The sequence below is a fragment of the Epinephelus moara genome, chromosome 8 (assembly GCF_006386435.1).
Source record: "Epinephelus moara isolate mb chromosome 8, YSFRI_EMoa_1.0, whole genome shotgun sequence".
In the NCBI taxonomy this organism is placed as follows: Eukaryota; Metazoa; Chordata; class Actinopteri; order Perciformes; family Serranidae; genus Epinephelus; species Epinephelus moara.
This window is the reverse complement of record NC_065513.1, coordinates 34,227,578-34,249,972: the sequence shown is the minus strand read 5'-3', so window position 1 is coordinate 34,249,972 and position 22,395 is coordinate 34,227,578. Positions and strand designations below refer to the sequence as shown.

General features: G+C 36.5%; 1 protein-coding gene across 1 annotated transcript; it reads right to left on the bottom strand.

Annotated features, from left to right (window-relative positions):
* Positions 1-6,843: 6,843 nt before the first annotated feature.
* On the bottom strand, positions 6,844-20,940 carry zgc:114041 (uncharacterized protein LOC574425 homolog). Its single transcript, XM_050051543.1, has 5 exons — positions 20,662-20,940; positions 16,608-16,843; positions 16,381-16,524; positions 13,191-13,973; positions 6,844-9,538 (listed from the first exon to the last, which is right to left on the bottom strand). Exons 2-5 carry the CDS (start codon positions 16,801-16,803, stop codon positions 9,378-9,380), a joined length of 1,284 nt encoding a protein of 427 aa, XP_049907500.1. The 5' UTR covers positions 16,804-16,843; positions 20,662-20,940; the 3' UTR covers positions 6,844-9,377.
* Positions 20,941-22,395: the final 1,455 nt, after the last annotated feature.

Here is a 22,395-nt window from a genome sequence, read left to right as displayed (position 1 = left end):
TATGACGTTTTTATCAGTTTTTTTTTCGACATGCTATATATGACGTTTTTATCAGTTTTTTTCGACATGCTATAATATGACGTTTTTTATCAGTTTTTTTTTCGACATGCTATACTATGACGTTTCCATCAGTTTTTTCGACATGCTATACTATGACGTTTTTATCAGTTTATTTCGACATACTATACTATGACGTTTTTATCAGGGTTTTTTTTCGACATGCTATACTATGACATTTTTATCAGTTTTTTCGACATACTATACTATGACCTTTTCATCAGTTTTTTTCGACATACTATACTATGACGTTTTTATCAGGTTTTTTTTTTCGACATGCTATACTATGACGTTTTTATCAGTTTTTTTCCAACATGCTATACTATGACTTTTTCATCGGTTTTTTCGACATGCTACACTATGACGTTTTTATCAGTTTTTTCGACATACTACACTATGACGTTTTTATCAGTTTTTTTCGACATGCTATACTTTGACTTTTTTTTCGACATACTATACAGCATGGTATACTATGATTTTTTCATCAGTTTTTTTTCAACATGCTATACTATGACGTTTTCATCAGTTTTTTCGACATACTATACTATGACGTTTTTATCAGTTTTCTCGCCATACTATATTATGACGTTTTTATCTGTTTTTTCGACATACTATACTATGACGTTTTTATCAGTTTTCTTGCCATACTATACTAAGACGTTTTTATCAGTTTTTTCGCCATACTACACTATGACGTTTTTATCAGTTTTTTCAACATACTATACTATGACATTTTTATCAGTTTTCTCGCCATACTATACTATGACATTTTCATCAGTTTTTTCGACATACTATACTGTGACATTTTTATCAGTTTTTTTCGACATGCTATACTTTGACTTTTTTTGACATAGTATACAATGACCTTTTTTTCAGTGTTTTCGAAATTGTATACTATGACATTTTGTTCAGGTTTTTTCGACATGCTATACTGACGTTTTTATCAGTTTTTTTCGACATGCTATACTATGACGATTTTATCAGTTTTTTCCACATGCTATACTTTGACTTTTTTTGACATAGTATACAATAACCTTTTTTTCAGTGTTTTCGACATTGTATACTATGTTTTTTCATCATTTTTTTTCGACATGCTATACTATGACATTTTTATCAGTTTTCTCGCCATACTATACTATGACATTTTTATCAGTTTTTTCAACATACTATACTACGACATTTTTATCAGTTTTTTCAACATACTATACTATGACGTTTTTATCAGTTTTTTCAACATACTATACTATGACATTTTTATCAGTTTTCTCGCCATACTATACTATGACATTTTCATCAGTTTTTTCGACATACTATACTGTGACATTTTTATCAGTTTTTTTCGACATGCTATACTTTGACTTTTTTTGACATAGTATACAATGACCTTTTTTTCAGTGTTTTCGAAATTGTATACTATGACATTTTTATCAGGTTTTTTCGACATGCTATACTATGACGTTTTTATCAGTTTTTTTCGACATGCTATACTGTGACATTTTTATCAGTTTTTTCGCCATACTATACTATGATGTTTTTATCAGTTTTTTCGCCATACTATACTATGACGTTTTTATCAGTTTTTTCGACATGCTATACTATGACGATTTTATCATTTTTTTTCGACATGCTATACTATGACGTTTTTATTAGTTTTTTTTTGACATGCTATACTATGACGTTTTTATCAGTTTTTGTCGACATTCTATACTATGACGTTTTCATTCGTTTGTCGCCATACTATACTATGACGTTTTTATCAGTTTTTTTTGACATGCTATACTTTGACTTTTTTTCGACATACTATACAACAGTGTTTGACATATTATACTATGACGTTTTTATCATTTTTTTTTCGACATGGTATACTATGACGTTTCCATCAGTTTTTTCGACATGCTATACTATGACGACTTTATCAGTTTTTCGACATACTATACTTTTACATTTTTATCAGATTTTTTTGACATGCTATAGTATGACGTTTATATCAGTTTTTTCAACATGGTATACTATGATTTTTTCAGTCTTTTTTTGACATGCTATACTGTGACGTTTTTATCCGTTTTTTCGACATACTATACTATCACGTTTTTACCAGTTTTTTTTGACATGCTATACTATGATGTTTTCATCAGGTTTTTCGACATACTATACTATGACGTTTTTAATCAGGTTTTTCGACATACTATATTATGACGTTTTTATCAGTTTTTTTCGACATGCTATACTATGACGTTTTTATCATTTTTTTTCGACATGCTATACTATGACTTTTTTCCGACATATACTGTGTTTTAATTAGTTTGTTTGACATACGAGGTTTTTATCAGTTTTTTTCGACATGCTTAACTATGATGCCCTCATCAGTTTTTTTCGACATGCTATACTATGTCCTTTTTTTATCAGTTTTTTAGACATGCTATAGTATGCCTTTTTTCTGACATGCTATACTATGACGTTTATATCAGTTTTTTCAACAGACTATACTATGTAGTATTAGCTGCCCTGATCATAACCAGAACCCCCTCCATGGATGATATCACTCCTGTTCTCCAGCAACGTCACTGGCTTCCTGTTAAATATCGCATCGATTTCAAGATTCTGCTTCTCACCTTCAAGGCCCTTCACAATCAAGCCCCTTTGTACCTGTCTGAACTCCTTCACATCTACACACCCTCCCGTACCCTTTGATCTTCTTCTGCACTCAAGCTCACATCACCATCTGCCCGCCTGACTACCATGGGTTCTAGAGCATTCAGCCGTTCTGTCCCTCGCCTATGGAACTCTCTCCCGCACAACATTCGCAATATTGACTCCCTTTCCACTTTCAAATCCCATCTGAAAACACCCCTTTTCAAGCTGGCATACTCAGTCTGATTTAATCGAGAAATACATATTACTGATACTTTTATTGTGATTATTGTATACCTAGTGTTTATAATTATGATTTTGTCTAGTCATTTTATCAACTTTTCTTGTATATTACTGAAATGTTTGATTTTATAATCTATGGATCCATTGCCACTTGTTTTGTTTTTTACTGTGTCTTGTAAGGTGACCGTGAGTGTCCTGAAAGGCGCCTATAAATAAAATTAAAATTATTATCATTATGTCGTTTTTATCAGTGTTTTCGACATGCTATACTATGATGTTTTTGTGTTTTTTCATCATACTATACTATGACGTTTTTATCCGTTTTTCGACATACTATTCTATGACTTTTGATCAATTTTTTCGACATGCTATACTATGACATTTTTATCAGTTTTTCGACAAACTATCCTATGACGTTTGTGTTTTTTCAACATGCTCTATTGATTTTTTCGACTTGCTATACTATGACGTTTTTGTTGGACATGCTATACTATGACTTTTTTCAAAATATTTGTTGGACATGCTATACTATGACTTTTTTCAAAATACTATACTATGACGTTTATCAGTTTTTTCAACATACTATACTATGACATTTTTATCAGTTTTTCGACAAACTATACTATGACGTTTGTGTTTTTTCAACATGCTCTATTGATTTTTTTGACGTTTGTGTTTTTTCAACATGCTCTATTGATTTTTTCGACTTGCTATACTATGACGTTTTTGTCAGTTTTTGTTGGACATGCTATACTATGACTTTTTTCAAAATACTATACTATGACGTTTATCAGTTTTTTCGACTAACTATACTATGACGTTTTTGTGTTTCTTCGACATGCTATACTATGACATTTTTATCAGTATTTTTCGACATGCTATACCATGACTTGTTTTCAACATACTATACTATGACGTTTTCATCAGTTTTTTCGACATGCTATACTATGACGTTTTTATCAGTTTTTTTCGAAAGGCTATACTATGATTTTTTTCGACATACTATACTATGACGTTTTTATGCGGGTTTTTTTACACACTATACTATGACGTTTTTATCAGTTTTTTCAACATGCTATGCTAAGACTTTTTTTCAACATACTATACTATGACGTTTATCAGTTTTTTCGACATGCTATACTATGACGTTTTTATCAGTTTTTTTCGACACACTATACTATGATGTCTTTATCAGTTTGTTTTGACATACTATGCTATGACTTTTTTTGACATGCTATACTATGACATATTTATCACTTTTTTCGACATGCTATACTATGACTTTTGTCGACATACTATACTATGACGTTTTATCACTTTTTTCGACATACAATACAATGATGTTTTTCTCACTTTTTTCGACATGCAATACGATGACGTTTTTATTAGTTTTTTTCAACATGCTATATTGACTTTTTTAGACTTGCTATACTAGATGTTTTATATACGTCACTATACATACTATACATAAAAAACTGAGAAAAACATCATAGTATAGGATGTCGAAAAGTGATAAAACATCATAGTATAGTATGTCGAAAAAAATGATCAAAACGTCATAGTATACTGTGTCGAAAAAACTGATAAAAATGTCATAGCATGTAGAAAAAAGTCATAGTATAGCATGTCGAAAAACTGATAAAAACGTCATAGTATAGCATGTCGAAAAAAAACTGATAAAAACATAGTATAGCATGTCGAAAAAAGTTATAGTATACCATGTCGAAAAAACTGATAAAAACGTCATAGTATAGCATGTCGAAAAAAGTCCAAGTATAGCAGGTCGAAAAAACTGATAAAAACGTCATAGTATAGCATGTTGAAAAAACTGATAAAAACGTCATAGTATAGTATGTCGAAAAAAGTCAAAGTATAGCAGGTCGAAAAAACTGATAAAAACGTCATAGTATAGCATGTCGAAAAAACTGATAAAAACGTCATAGTATAGTATGTTGAAAACAAGTCATAGTATAGTATGTCGAAAAAAGTCAAAGTATAGCAGGTCGAAAAAACTGATAAAAAGGTCATAGTATGGAATGTCGAAAAAAACTGATCAAAATGTCATAGTATAGTGTGTCGATAAAGTAAAAGTATAGCATGTGGTAAAAACGGATAAAAACGTCATAGCATATTATGTCGAAAAAAGTTAATGTAGCATGTCGAAAAAAGTCAATGTAGCATGTCGAAAAAAACTGATAAAAACGTCATGGTATAGCATGTCGAAAAAACTGATAAAAAAGTCATAGTATAGCATGTAGAAAAAACTGATAAAAACGTCATAGTATAGTATGTCGAAAAAAGTCAAAGTATAGCAGGTCGAAAAAACTGATAAAAAGGTCATAGTATAGCATGTCGAAAAAAGTCAATGTAGCATGTCGAAAAAAACTGATAAAAACGTCATAGTACAGCATGTCGAAAAAACTGATAAAAAGGTCATAGTATAGTATGTCGAAAAAGTCAAAGTATAGCAGGTTGAAAAAACTGATAAAAAGGTCATAGTATGGAATGTCGAAAAAACTGATCAAAATGTCATAGTATAGTGTGTCGATAAAGTCAAAGTATAGCCTGTGGTAAAAACGGATAAAAACGTCATAGCATACTATGTCGAAAAAAGTCAATGTAGCATGTCGAAAAAAACTGATAAAAACGTCATGGTATAGCATGTCGAAAAAACTGATAAAAAAGTCATAGTATAGCATGTAGAAAAAATTGATAAAAACGTCATAGTTTAGCATGTCGAAAAAAATGATAAAAATGTCATAATGTAGCATGTTGAAAAAAGTGATAAAAACGTCATAGTATAGCATGTCGAAAAAACTGATAAAAATGTCATAATGTAGCATGTTGAAAAAAGTCATAGTATAGCATGTCGAAAAAACACAAAAACGTCATAGTATAGCATGTTGAAAAAAACCTGAAAAAATTTCACCCTATAGCAAGTCTAGAAACTGAGGGAGGACTGCCGCTCAACCCAGCCAAGTCTTGGTTAAGGTGCTGGAAAAACAACTAAAAAGTCCACAATGAAAAAAGGGGATTTCCGCACACTTAAATTTGCACTAAAATTCACATCAACACAACATCATGTGAATTTTAGTGCAAATTTAAGTGTGCGGAAATCCCCTTTTTTCACCCTATAGCAAGTCGAAAAAAGTCAATATAGTATTATATATTATATATATATTTTTATCAGTTTTTTTCAACATGCTATACTATGACTTTTTTCGACATACTACATTATGACGTTTTTATCAGGTTTTTTTTTGACATGCTATACTATGTTTTTATTAGTTTTCTTCGACATGCTATACTATGAGTTTTATAACATACTAAACTGATTTGTTTTTTATCATAAAATACTATGATTTTTTTTAACACACTGTACTATGACTTTTTTTCATCATACTCTATGATGACCCTTTTTAAATTATAAAACACAATATATCATAGTATAGCATGAGATTTTTTTATCAATACTATGACTATTTTTATCATACTATACTATGATTTGTCTTATCATACTATACTATGACATTTTTTAACATACTATACATGACGTTTTTTGAGAACAATAATTACAATAGTTGCAAAATTATTTTCTTTTGATCATTTAATATTAATGCTCCAACACAAAGTATTAAGCCATGTGGAACAAGCTTAGTGTGAGGGCTTATACTGATTCGATAATTAGGGTGCAAAAGTGTTCTTCAACTCCTGAGGAATTTGTACAGCACATACCTCAGATTCCTAAAAGCCACTAATAATATCATCATCCTGGTATCAGTGTCATGTTGTGTTGGGCAGCTCCTGAGAGTTTGAGCCAGCTGTTTGAGACTTGTATTTAGCTTTGGGAGTGCTCAAGGCAGATAAGATAAAAGATAGAGATGAAAATGAAGTAAAGATATGTGAGACGTGTTTAAAACCATCAGTGCAGTGATTTATTTTGTAAAATGTAGCATTTTGAACTTAACAAGGACTAACGAGAGATTTCATATATTCAGACAAAACCTGAAAAGAGAAAGCAGAAAAAAGGGTGGAGCGGGCTGTACGTATGAAAACTAATATTACAGTACTACAGGAACAACAAAAGTTATCTGGATCTCAAGTTATCTTTCAAATATCAATAAGAAAATTCACATTTGAAGTGGTTAAAAGTTACCAAACCTTATTTTATTTGAGTATTTCATCCCTTTAGTCTCTATTACATAAAAGGAACTAATTTGATTGGACAGGATTCATATTTTTAAAAAAGTAATTAAAGCTACACCAGGACTTTTGACAGCACAATATGCCCTCAAAGAGCCACTCATACTATCAACATACCAGTCACACAGAAAACCAACACTTAAGTTATCACCCCACTTACTTACAGCTGAAGAGTTACCATGGCTCCCCACTGCAGCCTGACCCACATACTGTTTACAGTGCTGATGATATGTGGGAGTCTCTGAGCTTGACAAAAAGTAACAGAACAATAACATTTCTGCTCCTTCTGAAAATGCATGACTCAGAAGTCTCCTGTAGTGCTGACAACTTGTTAGAAAGTCAACAGGCTCCATTATGAGGACAAAAACAAACATTCATATGGCTGGTTCTTTCAAAACTTATCTGTTATATATACTGTGAAAACACACACAGGATCAGTCTGGTGATATTCTGTGTCTCTTATTGCCAACAAATCACATGGAAAGACTAAAATCAACAATAATATAACAAGTATTACCTGATATATCTTATTTTTCGATGTCATAGAGCTCCATTGTTTTTTAAATAAAACTATTAAAAATAAGCCAATGAGGAAAATTCTCACACTGTGTAAAATGTTCCTTCATTAAACACAGCTACTGAAGTCTATTTTGAGTCTGTCCCATAAACATCGTCCTGCTGCTGTAAAAACACAGACTGTGATGATCAGTGTTTAACATGAAAACTACTGCATGTGACATTTGAAAGGACAGTTCACCTCAAAATAAATTAAATATATACATTTTTTCCCTCTTACCTGTGGTGCTATTTATCAGTCTAGATTGTTTTGGTGTGAGTTGCAGAGTGTTGGAGAAATCAGCTGTAGAGATGTCTGCCTTCTCTCAAATATAATGGAACTAGCTGGCACTTGGCTTGTGGTGCTCAAAGTGCCGAAAAAAATCATTTGAAAAATCCATTATGACCCCATTACTCAAGATAATCCACAGACCTTGTTGTGAGCAGTTTCATGAAGGAAGAATTTTCCGTCTACCAAACTACACACGCCAACTGCATCAGAAAGAAGTGTACATCTACCTAGCAAAACTGAGCTAGCTAATGTTACACCTCAGCCGAGGACGCCATTAATGTTTCAATCTTGTGCTGTCACCAGTGCAAGCCTCTCGTCCATCAGTAGATGCACGCCTTTCTCTGAGTTTCGATAGGAAAAGACTCAGGAGGAAACAGTAACTACATGAAACGGCTAAGGTCTGTGGATTATCTTGAGTAACTGGGTCATGATTTCTGTAAAGAGACATTGCTGTTGAATGTTTTGTTTTTGTTTGTACTTTGAGCACCACAAGCTGGGTGCAATCTAGTTCCATTATATTAGAGTGAAAGCAGACACGTCTATGGCCGATATCCCCAAACAATCTAGATTCTAGATTGTTAAGTAGCACTACAGACAAGACAAAAAATATGTATTGCTGATCTTGGGGTGAACTCTCCCTTTAAGGACACAGCTATAGTATGAGTCTGAGCCTGTCTGCTGCATTGTTACAGAGTTAACGCTCATAGGTCTGGCTGTCAGCCAGTGAATTTGTTCAGATTCTGAGGTCCTTCAGGGCAAAAAGAAACGTTTGGATCCTGCAGACTGTCAACAGCTTGCAATGTAAACACTTATGGTCACAAACATTTACAGAACAAAATGTATAATTGCATGCTGTCAAAAATGTACAGGATCCCATTTCTGTTTGTCCTTGGAGTGTCTTTGTGATGCACGTGTTCTTTAACATGTAAGACTTTATGGTTAAAAAAAAGAAAGAAGCAGGATTTGATTTAGTGTCTCCTTATAAAGCTTAAGTCAGAGGCATTTGAAAGATTTCCCCAGAAAAAAGGAAAATGTTTGGTGTTATATTTCACATGACAGACTTAAAACGTAATCAACGCACACCAGAGTGTTTCGTGGTTACAACCTTTTCTTTTTTGCTGTTGGCTGCAAACTTAAACACAGAGCAGTTTCAAAAAAATCCAGAGGGTGTTTTGACCTGTGAAAAATACTGCCACGCAGAGATGGAAAACCTGTCTGTGCCCTTTCAGTCCCAGATTGGGTTCATGACCTAAACCTGCATCCCAACACAAACTCAGTCGAACCACTTAGCATTTTGCATGTGATCAAACACTAAACGAGTTTTTCTGGCACCTTGGGCTGATCATCTGATTAAAAAAATCCTTGTGTAACAGAGTCTCACTTGACTATTCCTGCCTCAGAGTTGTCCTGCATGATCACCTGATGAGCTTGCCTCCACTGATTTCCTCCTCTGAATGAGGCGGTCGACCACCACGACGAACACTGCAGATGAGATGAGGCAGAGGCCTGAGAGGTAGAAGGCGGCGCTGTAGTCGTTTGTCTGGTCCACCAGCCAGCCTGTACAAGAGATACAGAAGAACAAGGAACACATGATCACAGTGTGCCAGAGCTGATGAATAAATGATGACACGTATCTGTTTCCTCAGGAGAGTGCAGACCTGCAGTGACAAGTCTGCGCCATTTCAGTGAGGAAAACATTATGGAGTGCTGCACTGGGTCAAGACACTGTGTGGGTGATCGTAAAAAATCAGTCTGTCTCTACACTAAAATCACTGGATGTTGTGAGTCTATGAGCCCTAAGGTTCATAACAGGTGATCTTACAGCACCCATCACTGCCACTTTAACCGAAAGGCTGGCTGGCAAACAGTTGGCTGTGAGGCGGGAACAGCATCAGTGTTTGTTCTTTTATAAAGCTTCGACGCAGATGCTTCCACCCTATATTTATCCCTTTTAACTCTGACCTCAGATGATCTTGGCACTCGTTCACAGAACAGATTGTTACTACACACTCCCTTAATCAGACATGAACCAGGAAGAATGACATTCTCTTACAGAGCTCCTTATACATGGAATAATCTGCAAAAGACCTTAAACTTGGACACTCCGCCACCATTATGGCTGTTTAAATGCCTTATTTCACATCTTGTTTTAATTGAGTGTAAATGCTTTTAGATATACATCTACACCTTAACACACCTTAACAAGTAACCTGAACCTGTTTATCACGCTGCATTTCTACTTTCGTGATCATTTATGCTATTGTTGTTTTGTATAATTACTTTTGTTTTATTTAATATGCATAATGGTTCATGTTTGCTTATTGGTTGTTTTTAATGTCTTTGTTCATGCTTGGCATCACTGAAAATGAGGGTCTCCATCAATTGATTTCCTTAGTCTTAAATAAAGGTTTGAATGAATGAATGAATGAAGTTTGAGTCTGTTTAAGTAAACTAATTATTCCAGTACATGTTATTCCTTTTCCTTGTGCTGCAAGTCATTTTCTAAGGATAGGAGTCACTTTGATAAATGGTAACTTGTCTCTTTTTGGAACGAAATAAGCTTTGATCATACCATCAACGAAAAGAGATTCTGTTATTCACAAAAACAGAAAGTAATGATTATATGACATCAATGACATAAACCACACTTTTAGCACTTTCTGATGAACTGCTGAAATGGCTGTAATATTGCATTGACTCAAATATCAAAAAACAACCTGCACAAAAGAGACTAAGAGCAGGATTCTCAAAGTTTTGATGATGACTGAGCGCCACTTAAACATCTTTTGTATCTCAATTCCACCTAAATTGCTAACTATCTATTAACGTAATTCCTGTGATACTTCCCATGCAACCAGTGGCTTTTTTAGTTTGACAGACGCCATGTGCCTGCAGCCGCACTTTGAGAAACTATGTTGTACAGCCACACCAGCAGCTCTGTGAGGCTATGCTGAGGTGCAGCAGTGCTTTAAGCTTAACTGTAATGGCAGCATGCCAAAATGCTCTCAATGACAATACTCACATGCTGACGGCAGGTAGAATGTTCACTATTTCATCTTAGTTTAGTGTGTCAGTGTCACTACTTTTGCAGGAATTTGGTGACAAATTAAAGTGTTGGACAAAGTAAAATTTTGATGCAGGATAAAATATTAAAAGATCTCCTGAGTAATTAAAATTCATCCTGTGAGAGACATGAATGCATTATCAAATTCAAAGACGGCCCATCCAATATTCCAGTCTAGGCCGACAGACCCATCATAATTTCACACTGCTAGCACGGCTGAAACATGCAGGTGACAAACTAATGTGTGTCAGTCAGGTCACAGTCAGTGAAGATTAATGTCTGTTTTTCTGAATTCACCTGGAACTAAAAGACCCACTAACTATGCACACCAGCTGGTCAGTCTCGTACAACAATGTTGACAATGGTCAGGGAAAGTTCAGTTGGTTCAGTTTCTTTATGTCAGCAAATCCTGCTGGTGGGAATCTTTCCTCTCTAAACCTGAGTGTGTTGCATCTGAGCACAAAGTAAAATGTGTGACTATTGGAAAGTGTGCAAGAAAGTATTTAAATTTGACACTAAATATTAAGTCTTTCTTTGATCAGAATATTTGCTTATCTAAATCAGAAACTTTATTACATTTCACAGACATTATAAACATTAAATTAGACCGTGTGTGGTAACATTTTTTTTTAAACTAATTTCCTAATTATTTTCTCTGAGGTTTCACAGAAAGACAGATGTAACTTGGTCTTAATAAGAGGGAAAATAGAAAAGCATCAATTCATTGTAATAATGAGCGAATATTTCCTTGGGTATAAATGGGACAGTTCTTCTTTTCCCTATAACAACTCTGCATTCATGCTGCGTCAGAATAATTGGAAATGGTTTCTGTCTTGGAAGATTTATGTAGTAACGCACTCTCATTGTCAGAACAACAACTGGGTAAGTTGATGAAAGTGTTGGTACATGAGTTGCCGAGCTGATGTCATAAATGTAGAAACATGGAGGATGAAAGTAAATATTCAGTTGATGGTAATAAACTTTATTAATGTTCTTATTGCATGTCTGTTGTTTGTTCACATATAAAGCAAATAAATCCTTACCCCAGGTTTTTTAAAATTATAATTTTGATTTTTAGTGTAGTTTTACTTTTTCCGCCCTTTGTTGTGTCTATTTTTTGAGCTGATTTTCCTCTTGGCATCAGTAGAAATGGTCGGATGAAGTTTCAGAATTTTCTTTCTATTCATACCGAAAAATATTTGAAGCAAAAGCAGCAAACACAGTGACATCGGGTAGCATGTAAAACTTAGAGCAGCCCTTGAAGACAACTGAAGCACCCACGCCTATCGGATTTTAATAGCTTCAGTCTCATGCGTGTGCAATAAAAGTCCAATAACCCTGTATCTTATTATTAAATCTATAATAATTTTGTTCAGAAGCACTGCATTAAATGTAGATGGTGTAGGAGCCAAAACGTGTATTTATCCTTCATTGTTTAATATTTGTTTAGGCTGCAAACATTCCTTACCTTAATTTGGTGTCCTTATGATTGGTAGGACTGTTTGGCTTTCTGTTAGACTGCCTTTTGAGTATCCTGTTTGATTCGCCGACCCTCTTCGCTCGCTATCAAACGCTCTCCCTCAATTGACATTTTTAAGACAAATCTTAAAACGCACGTTTTCAATGGCCTTGGGTTGTTCGAAGAGATTTTAATATTTTAGTATTTTATAATCTTTTTTTACGTATGTAACTGTTCGTACCGTTGTTATTCTGTTTTATCTTTGTGTATGTGTTTTATTGCTACATATTTGTGTGTCATTCTTCAAATTTGTACAGCACTGTGGTCAACTGCAGTTGTTTTTAAATGTGCTATATGAATAAACTTGATTTGATTTAATTAGATTTGACGGAGACCTAGAGTCGTAGAGTTAGACTGCCTATGCTTAAAGAATAAATATGGAGATTGTTTCACCTGAAGTCTGAGTGCCTTGGTTGTTTTTTCCATAGTTGTCTGCATTAATTTGAGACTTCTGGGATCTTCAACTTTGACCTCCCTCACCAAAGAGCACCTGTTGGACCAGACATCACAGCCAAGTAGTGCTTCCTTCCTTCTATGTAACCTATCCTGTTTCTACTTTTGCCCTGTCTGTCAAACACCTTTGTAAACTCTGTTTTTACCTGACAATCTAAACACGGACTGCTCACCTGCAGCAGGTGGACCGATGAAGCCACCGATGCTCCTGAAAAGCATAAAGAGCCCCAGTCCACTGTCGAATCCCTCCAGGGTTACAATGTCCACGATGGAGGTGACGTGAATGGCCACCACACAGCCGAACAGGAATCCGTAGAGCGAGGCAAAGACCAAGATGACCCAGAAGTTGTGGCTGACAGGCAGCAGCAGAAGAACCACCCCCAGCAGAGTTGCCACCATGGTGAGCAGCTGCAGGTTCCTCAGCAGCCTCATGTTGGCTATCCACCCACAGAGCAGCCTCCCCACCAGGTCCGCAGATGCCAGGACGGAGAGGATCAAGGCTGGCCAGTACTGATCCATCCCCAAACTGTTGGCAAAAGGCACTAGGAAGAGAGGTGGGATGAAAAACCCTGCCGCCGCAAAGATGGCAAACAGGATGTAGAAGAGTAGTTCAGGTTTTCTCATCAGGGAGAATTGGAAGATAACCTTCCTCTTTGGTGGGAGCACAGCAGCGTCGCCTTCTAGATTGTCTTTGGTTTCCTGTATCGGGCTCTGGACTGTTGGCAACGGTCTCATAAGAGCGCCGCAGACACACAAGTTGAGCTGAAGGCCTCCGATGATGAGCAGAGAACCCTGCCAGCCGTATCTCTCAATCAGCCACTGGAAGAAGGGGCTGAACAAGACAGCGAAGACACACTCCCCTGAGCTGGCGATGGCGTAGGCGATGGGGCGCCACCGTACAAAGTAGTGGCTCACCATGCTGTTGGCAGGGATCCACGCGAAGCAAATGCCCGTCCCTGGAAACACAAGATGGAAACCTTTAACCATCTAATTTCTTTTAGGAAGAATGGAGGACAGAGGGATGTAGTGTGCTGTAAAGCCCTGTGAGGCAAATTGCGATTTGTGATATTGGGCTTTATAAATAAAATTGATTGATTGATTGAATGGGGTCCTCTAATGATGTATTAAAGGGACAGTTCACCTCAAAATCAAAAATACATATTTTCCCCCTCACCTCCGGTGCTATCTATCAGTCTAGATTGCTTTGCTTTGAGTTGTAGAGTGTTGGAGATATCGGCCGTAGAGATGTCTGCTGTCTCTGTGATACAATAGAACTAGATGGCACTCAGCTTGTGGTGCTAAAAGCACCAAAAATGAATTTGAGGAACTCAAAAGCAATGTCCCCTCAGAAATCATGACCCAGTTACTCAAGATAATCCACAGACCTTGTTGTGAGCAGTTTGATGTAGGAACTATTTTCTTTCTACTGAACTACACCCACCAACCATATTACTGTGCAGAAGGAAGCGTGCATCTACTGCTAGCTCATCTAGCTAACATTACAGCACAGCGAAGGATGCCATTAATGTTTACCCCTTGTGCTGTTACAAGCACAAGCCTCTCATCCTTGAAGAGATGCATGCTTCCTTCTTAACAATGAAAGAAAATGATTCCTACTAGTGTCGTCAAAAATATTGTTTTATTGATGCATATTGTTCTGAATATTTGAAATGGTTTCAATACTCATTTCCCTGCTGTTGCCAGTGAAAGGTGGGTGTGCCCTTTTGTTCCTGTGAAAGTAGTAGTAGCAGATACTACTTTCCCACTCCAGAATTCCCTCCAACAGCGAGTTGACAAACACAGCCTTGTTATATTTATCTTTTAATATATATATATTTTTTATTCTAAGCCCTCAATATCAATTTATTTTCTGTGGTATTATGAATTCCCCCACCCTTTTGCACATGAGATGGGTGGAGCAGTTTCCATTTAAACTCAATGTTGTAAGAAATGGTGTTGAACACTCTTGACGAAGGTCCAGGAAGACCCAAACATTAGTGTTATTAATAAATTGTGAAGCTGAGCAAGAGCAGTTTGCAGGTTTTTTTGTTCAAAGATTTTCTTTGGTATCAAAAATGGTATTGAACATGAATATTTTTTAAGGTATTATATCGAAGTTAGAAATTCCAGCATTGTGACAGTTCCTACATGAAACTGCTCACAACAAGGTCTGTGGATTATGTTGAGAAACTGGGTCATGATTCCTGGAAAGAGACACTGCTGTTGAACCTTTCAAATATAATTTTTTGCTGCTTGAGCACCACAAGCAGAGTGTCATCTAGTTCCATTATTTTCAAGAGACGGCAGACATCTCTATGGCAGATATCTCCAACAATCGGCAACTCACACCAAAACAATCTAGACTGATACACAGCACTACAGGTAAGAGGAAAGGTATGTTATTTTGATTTTGGTGTGAACTTTCCCTTCAACCAAACAAAGTGGTCACCTTTAAACCACCCAGCTACAAAAATATTTTGTGCCATATGGGTATAAAAATGCCACTAAAAGAATCTGATTTCTGTGGAAGAATTATTAGGTGAAAACAGGTGACATATGTATCAGAGCTGCAACTAACTATTATTTTCATTACAGATTATCAGGTTGATTATTTTCCCAGTGAAATACTTAACTGTTTTGTCTAAGACTTGTCAGACTAAAAGTAAAAAATGCTGATTACAATTTCCCAGAGGCCAAGGTGTCATCAAAATGCTTACTGTAACCGTCCAAACCCTGAACATTTTCAGTATATTATCATTTAGTTCAAATCCTCACACAGCACTTGACCAGCCTTATGTACTATGTGCCCCACGATTTGTCCCAGTTAAAACACAAGCTGCAGCATTCTGCACTAATTGAAGCCGAGGTACTGAGGATTTACTGAGGCATGTAAACAGAGCTTTACAGTAGTCGAGGCGTGAGAATACAAAAGCATGAACAGGCTTTTCTAAGTCAGGAAAAGACACAGCTGATTTGATTTTGATAATATTTCTTAGGTGGAAGTAGCAGGATTTAATTAGATTATTGACATGTGGTTCAAAGTTCAACTGAGAATCAAAAGTGATGCCTAAACTTCTCACTGTAGATTTTATATTAGTTGCCAGAGGACCAATAAAAGGGTTGAAATTCCCTTGCTAGGTGATCAGGGCCAAAGATGATCACTTCTGTCTTGATAATAAAGTGATATCAAATCAAAATCAAATGTCAGACAATCTAAAATTATTTAAAAAAAAGCCTTAAAGTCAGAGAACAATGAATGCCGTGACTAAATGGCCCAACAAGTGTCTCAGAACACCAAAATAAGTAAAAAGAAAAAATGCGGTAATCATTCCTGAGGTCCACAGTGTGTCCTGAGTGTGCTACCTTGCAGGATGCCCATGGTGAGGTAGAGGCACGGCAAACCGAGGTCCAAAGACGCCATCAACATCCCCGTGGCAGACAGCAGACCTCCGACTATGATGACCACCCTCTGAGAAAACCGTAAGGTCAGCGCACTGGCCAGTGGAGCTGAGGAGGAAATGAAAACACCACTATCAAAAAAATCTGGAGTACAAAAAAATAAAAAAATAAAAATCCAACCGTGTCTTTACCTCCAAGATGAAACATGGCGATGGTAGTGGAGGTGACCCATGACGTGGTACTGGTCAGGACTCCAAAGTGACTCTGGATGTCCAGGAAGAAGAGGCCGAAGTTCTTGAGGACGGCACCAGTGAGGCCCATGATGAAAAAGGCCGACATGACCACTACCCAGCCATAACCCCCATCAGGGGGTCTCCTGGACTTCATCTCTGCTGCTGCTGCTCTGAAGGCCTCTCTCCTGCCTGTGCTGAATGATTGTCATGCAACAGTGATGGAGCTCAAAGGCTCAGTGGTAGGTGGAGCTTATGAAAATGAGCATGCAAAACACACATAGATTGCTAATACAGATCAAAGCTCTGATCAGCTAAACATCATCTTCCTGTTTTCAGTTTAAAAGAAATAAAGTTCTGTTGGCTTTAATATATAGTCCTTTAAAAGTGCACCAAAAAGTGGACCAATAGAAAAGGGACTCAGTTCATTTTGTGTTCACATTGTCAGTTCATTTCAAAGAGGACTCAGTTCTCTTTCTGGTCAACTTCAGCTCTGATGGGGCCTCAGTCCTCTCTCTGTTCACACTATATCGATGTAGTTTTGTTTTTCCTTTGACGTGGCACTGCAGAGCGGTTATGAAGCCCCTCACTTTCAGATGAACTTAAAATTGGAGGAAAACCTCAGTGTTTCTGTGCTGTAGACTGTTGCCATTTGACCTATTCTACATTCCACATCTGAAGACATGCAGTATCTTTCATGGACCAAGTTACTCCACGACTGGCATCCTTGTAAGTGTCACAGGCTGACGTGGTTTTGTCTGTCTTTTCAGGTGTTCCAGTGCAATAACATGCGAACTACAGGGCTAAATACAATGGCAAATAGCAAAGTGATCCTTTGTGTTCACAGTGCACAGGTTGAGTGAACCACAGAGGGGTCTGAGCTGTCTTCAGGTGTTCACATATGCGCAAAAAATGTCCCTGCTTTGAGTCCGTTTAGAGGGCTGAAAAGGACCCTAAAAGAGACTTAGGGTATTTTTACACTTGGTCCTTTTAGCTTCAAGTCCACAATGTGGTTCACTTAACCTGTGCACTGTGAACACAAGGCGCTTCAGGTTCACTTTGCTCTTTGCAATTGTATTTAGCCCTCTAGATCACATGCTGTTGCCCTGGGACGCTTGAAAAAACAGGCGAAACTGTGTTGGACTGTAATGCTTGCAAGGACGCAGGACAATGAGTAGTTTGGATCCACAGAAGGTACCGCACGTCTCCCGATGTGGAATGTAGAATACATCAAACGGCAACAGTCTACAGCACAGAAACACTAAGGTTTTCCTCCAATTTTAAGTTCATCTGAAAGTGAGAGGCTTCATAACTGCACTGCAGTGCCACGTCAAAGGAAAAACAAAACTATGTAGACTCTAGCGTGAACAGAAAGAGGACTGAGGGCCCAATCAGAGCTGAGGTTGACCATAAGAGAAAGTCTTTCTCCAAATGGACTGACAATGTGAACACAAAAAGAACTGAGTCCCTTTTCTGTTGGTCCACTTTTTGGTGCACTTTAAGAGGACTGAGTTTGGTTTGTTTTAAAAGGACTCTATGTGAAAACACCATTAAAGGAATACTTCAGCCCCTAAACGACCATTTGTAAATCAATTACTCAACTCATGTTACGCTGACTTTATAAGGAAAACTTTTTTTTCCATGCCTCCATGGTGAACGAAGAATAAAAAAAAACTGAGAACATTTCCTAATGAATTGATGTCATAGGTGTTTTAAACAGCAAAATTAAATTAAATCACATGTTTACAAACTCTCACATGACTTGTACAGTATAACCCAAGTCTCATTTATCCATTTCTTTGCTCAGTTTTTCCCCCAACAAACAGCCCTTTCTGCTGGGGAACTGAGCTTAAACTCAAACTTATCTATGCCATCTTCAAAGCCAAACTTCAGTGACAAAAACCTTATCTTTCACACAGGAGCTGCTGGTCTATCATTGCCTCCATCAGTAAGTTTAAATACTAACTAACCCTTTAAAAACACCAAAGTTTTTAAGTGTTGTTAGAGTCTGTAAACAGATGTTTCGATAAAGTTTTGCTGTTGTTAAATGCGGCCATCCATGCCTTTCATCAAGACTTCCCTCTGTTTTTGGATTCTTTGTTGACCATGGAGGGGGGGCTGAGAGCAAAAAGTCTTCCTCACAGATTCAATGAAACAGGGAGTGGTTAATTGATTAACAAATGGTCCTTTGTGGGCTGAAGTATTCCTTTGATGCATTTTGTAAGACTAAAAATACCACTGACAGGAAAAAGTACTCTGATTTTTGACTAAAAAGAACTAATAGTTTAATGTGGAAATACTCATTTACAAGTAAAAGTCCTGCATTTAAAACCCGACATCCTACTTATTATCACCTAAATAAGTAACATGTCTTCTGTGACTGATGTTATGACATCATTAGATTGCGCTGTGACACTATGTTGATATCAAACAGTTGAAGGTAATAGCTTTGATTTGAGTCAACCTTTAGCTTAAACTGTTCGTCAAGAGGTCAGTTGGGGTCGGCTATTATGTGTGACAATTCAGAAAGACAATTGGTATGGCAGACATGTTATAAGTCCACATGTTCTCAAGTGTTTCTGATAAACACACACACAATGTTAGTTTAGTTCTTCATCTAAACAGTAACATACTTCAACCTCGGCTGTTTGACATTTTAACAGAAGTTCCTAGTCATATTGTGATGAAGATTAATCTGTTCCAGTCTCACTGTTTCATTTAATGTTATATTCATTATGAATTGTGAGGCTAGATTTTTTTAAGCACTGTAAATTCCTTCATTTTACTCTTTAATTACAGAGGATAATTAAAACAATCAGCTTGTTCAAATTCATGGTTCAAACACAAGGGGCACCGACGAGGACTATTATGGAGGTGGTATTCTTTTCAAAACTTATTTGGTGTTTCTATCTTAAAAAACTAAAAAGTTATCCATTTTTTTTTATCTCTTTTTTTCTGAAACCCCATTGATATCAATAGGATACCAACCCCATCACAGGGTCAGTCGTCTTACTTCTTGTTTCAATAAGTTGTAAAAATGAAAGAGGTGCCCATTTCAAGCCAAGAATGTAAGCTTTCATTTAACGTGGGAATCACTGCTGAAATTTTTTTTTGATGATAAGCAGTTCACACAAGAGTAAAAAGTAAGAAACGCTGCTGTTATTGAGGTAATGTAAGAGGCAGGAAAGTCCATATAGGGTTGGTGGACGGGTTAACAAGCCCTGGACTTTCATCCCAGAGCCCAGTGTTTGTTCCCCGAATGCCAAAACAAGATTTTTTCTAAAGCTAACCATGTGCTTTTGTTGACATCCCAGTATTGGCAGTATGTCCTGGAGCGTAAACAGCAGACGCACAAGAATTCCTAACATGTCACGAACGTAAAAGGCCACTGACAAAGCGGTGATATATGTATGTATAAAGGCTTTTTGACATGTAAAGTAGTCACTCTGCGCTGTGATGGAGCATTTGAGTGGAGAGTGCCAGTGACAGAGTTTTAATAACTGAGCTGGGATAAGAATGTTAAAGAAAGCAGAGGAGATTATGTTAGTTTGGTCAACAAATGGTAGATACAGCACATTATCCCACCGGTCACAATTGTAACAGACCATAAAACACATTTTAACATACTTTATGACAATTTGAAAAAATACTGATTGATTATTTCAAGGGGTTATCAATGACAGATGGATTGGATAGTTTTATGTACGGGAAAAAAGTTGGGATTAAATGGGGCAAGTACCAAAAAATTGAGGTACTCGAGTAAAGCATCTAGGAATAAAAGACTACAAACACAACTACAATACAACAGCATAAAGTACAGCCTCAAAACTTAGGATACCAAACATTTAAGAGGTAGGAGATGAGGTAGGAGACTTAAGGCTGCATTACTGAGGTTCCTCTGTACAATCAAACGGTTTGATCAAATTAAAAACATACTTCACCAACAGATCTGTATAACAAAGACACTAACTCACCTAATGATAAACAACAAAGATAATTTAAATGTCAAGCTTACGTTTCTCCCCGCTACGATGCTTCTCCTGGCGTCCTCCGCATATGTGCTGCTACAATCATGTTTTCCTTCACGGTGAGGTCAAAAACGTCTGGCGCTAAAATGACAGCGCGCTCCTATTCAGAGGTTTAAGGCACCTACATTAAAAACATCTGACATTGTAGATGTTTGCGATCATAAAAGGCTCCATGTATCAGTCTGCTTTATCATTCCGTCTCCTCCGCATGTCCGTCCAGCAGGAGTCCAGCCAGCACACACAGCTGAGCTATATTACGCAGTTGACGAAAGAGACGAGCACCGGAAAACCGTTGCTGCTCCTGGTGAAGCTGCGGTAATGCGCAGCGTGCACACGATCCGGATTTCAAAGTAGAGTATTCACATGGATGTCATTTCTAAATAAAGCTTCCCACAAGGGTGAATGAAACTATCTGTGAAAATGAAAAGGAAATGTTCCTTTGTGAAGAGATCGGGCTGTCCTTTTTTACTTTTTATTTTTTGGTCTTGTCCAAAGCCTTTTCATACCTGGATTGTTTTTGGCTGCTTTGAGCTGTGGATGCCCATTTCCACCAGGTTGATCCAATAAATAAATATATAAAAGGAAAGATAAAAAAACATAATTAAAGTCTTATGACTTACTATAAATAAAAAAATGTTAATGTCATAATTATTTTTGCTGTTCCTTCAATGTGACTAAAAATTTAACGTTTTGATTCATTATCTCACAGTTTTGATTTAAAAACATATCTTACACCTCATTTTTTTCTCGTAGTAAAAACAGAATATTATCCAATATTTATTTCCATATAACTTAGAAAGAAACCTCTGATTTTGTTATTTTCTTGGGCGGAAATATGCTTCCTATAAAACCGAAAAAGTATAAAATACAACACACTGCATTTAAATTTGTTGGAGTAGAAGTATAAAGTAACATTAAATAAATTAAAAAATACCCACACTTTGTATTTAGTCCTCAAATACATGTAGGGCTGGGACTAACAACTGATTCAGATTAATCCATCAATTATTTCTTCCATTAATCGAGTTGATTTTTGGTCTATAAAATATCAGACAATAGTAAAAAATGTCAGTGAGTGTTTCCTAAAGCCTGAGATGATGTCCTCAAATGTCTTGTTTTGTCCACAACCTAAAGATCTTCAGTTTACTGTCACAGATGAGTAAAGAAACCAGAAAATATTCGCATTTAAGAAGCTGGAATCAGAGGATTTTTACTTTTTTTCTTCAAGAATTACTCAAACTGATAAATCAATCAAATTAGATGCCGATTAATTTAATAGTTGTCGACTAATCAATTAGTAATTGCAGCTCTAAATAAATGTGCCAGTATTTAGTTAATCTCCACCACTGGTGCTAGTTACAAACTTATTTTTCAAGTATTCATTGTTCTCTTTTCTTTCTTTGTATTATTTATAAACTTGACCACTCTAGTGTCTGTAAACCAAAGTGCCTCTCAGTGACATTTAAGTCCAGCTGTAAAAGGCAGCTCCGCTCAGCTCGTGGTCTCTGTTACTGCAGTTACATAACATGCTCTGGGTTAGTGCACACTGCAAGGATTAATAATGTATGTGGACTGCAGCTTAAATATGTAATGGATACTTTTACAATTCCCTGAAGTCTTTCTGTTACAGCATTTCAAACACCTGACTCAACTAAGTGGACAACATTCTTAAAATGAGTAAAGACACTGACACACTGACGGAAATTTGAGCAGGGTGAATG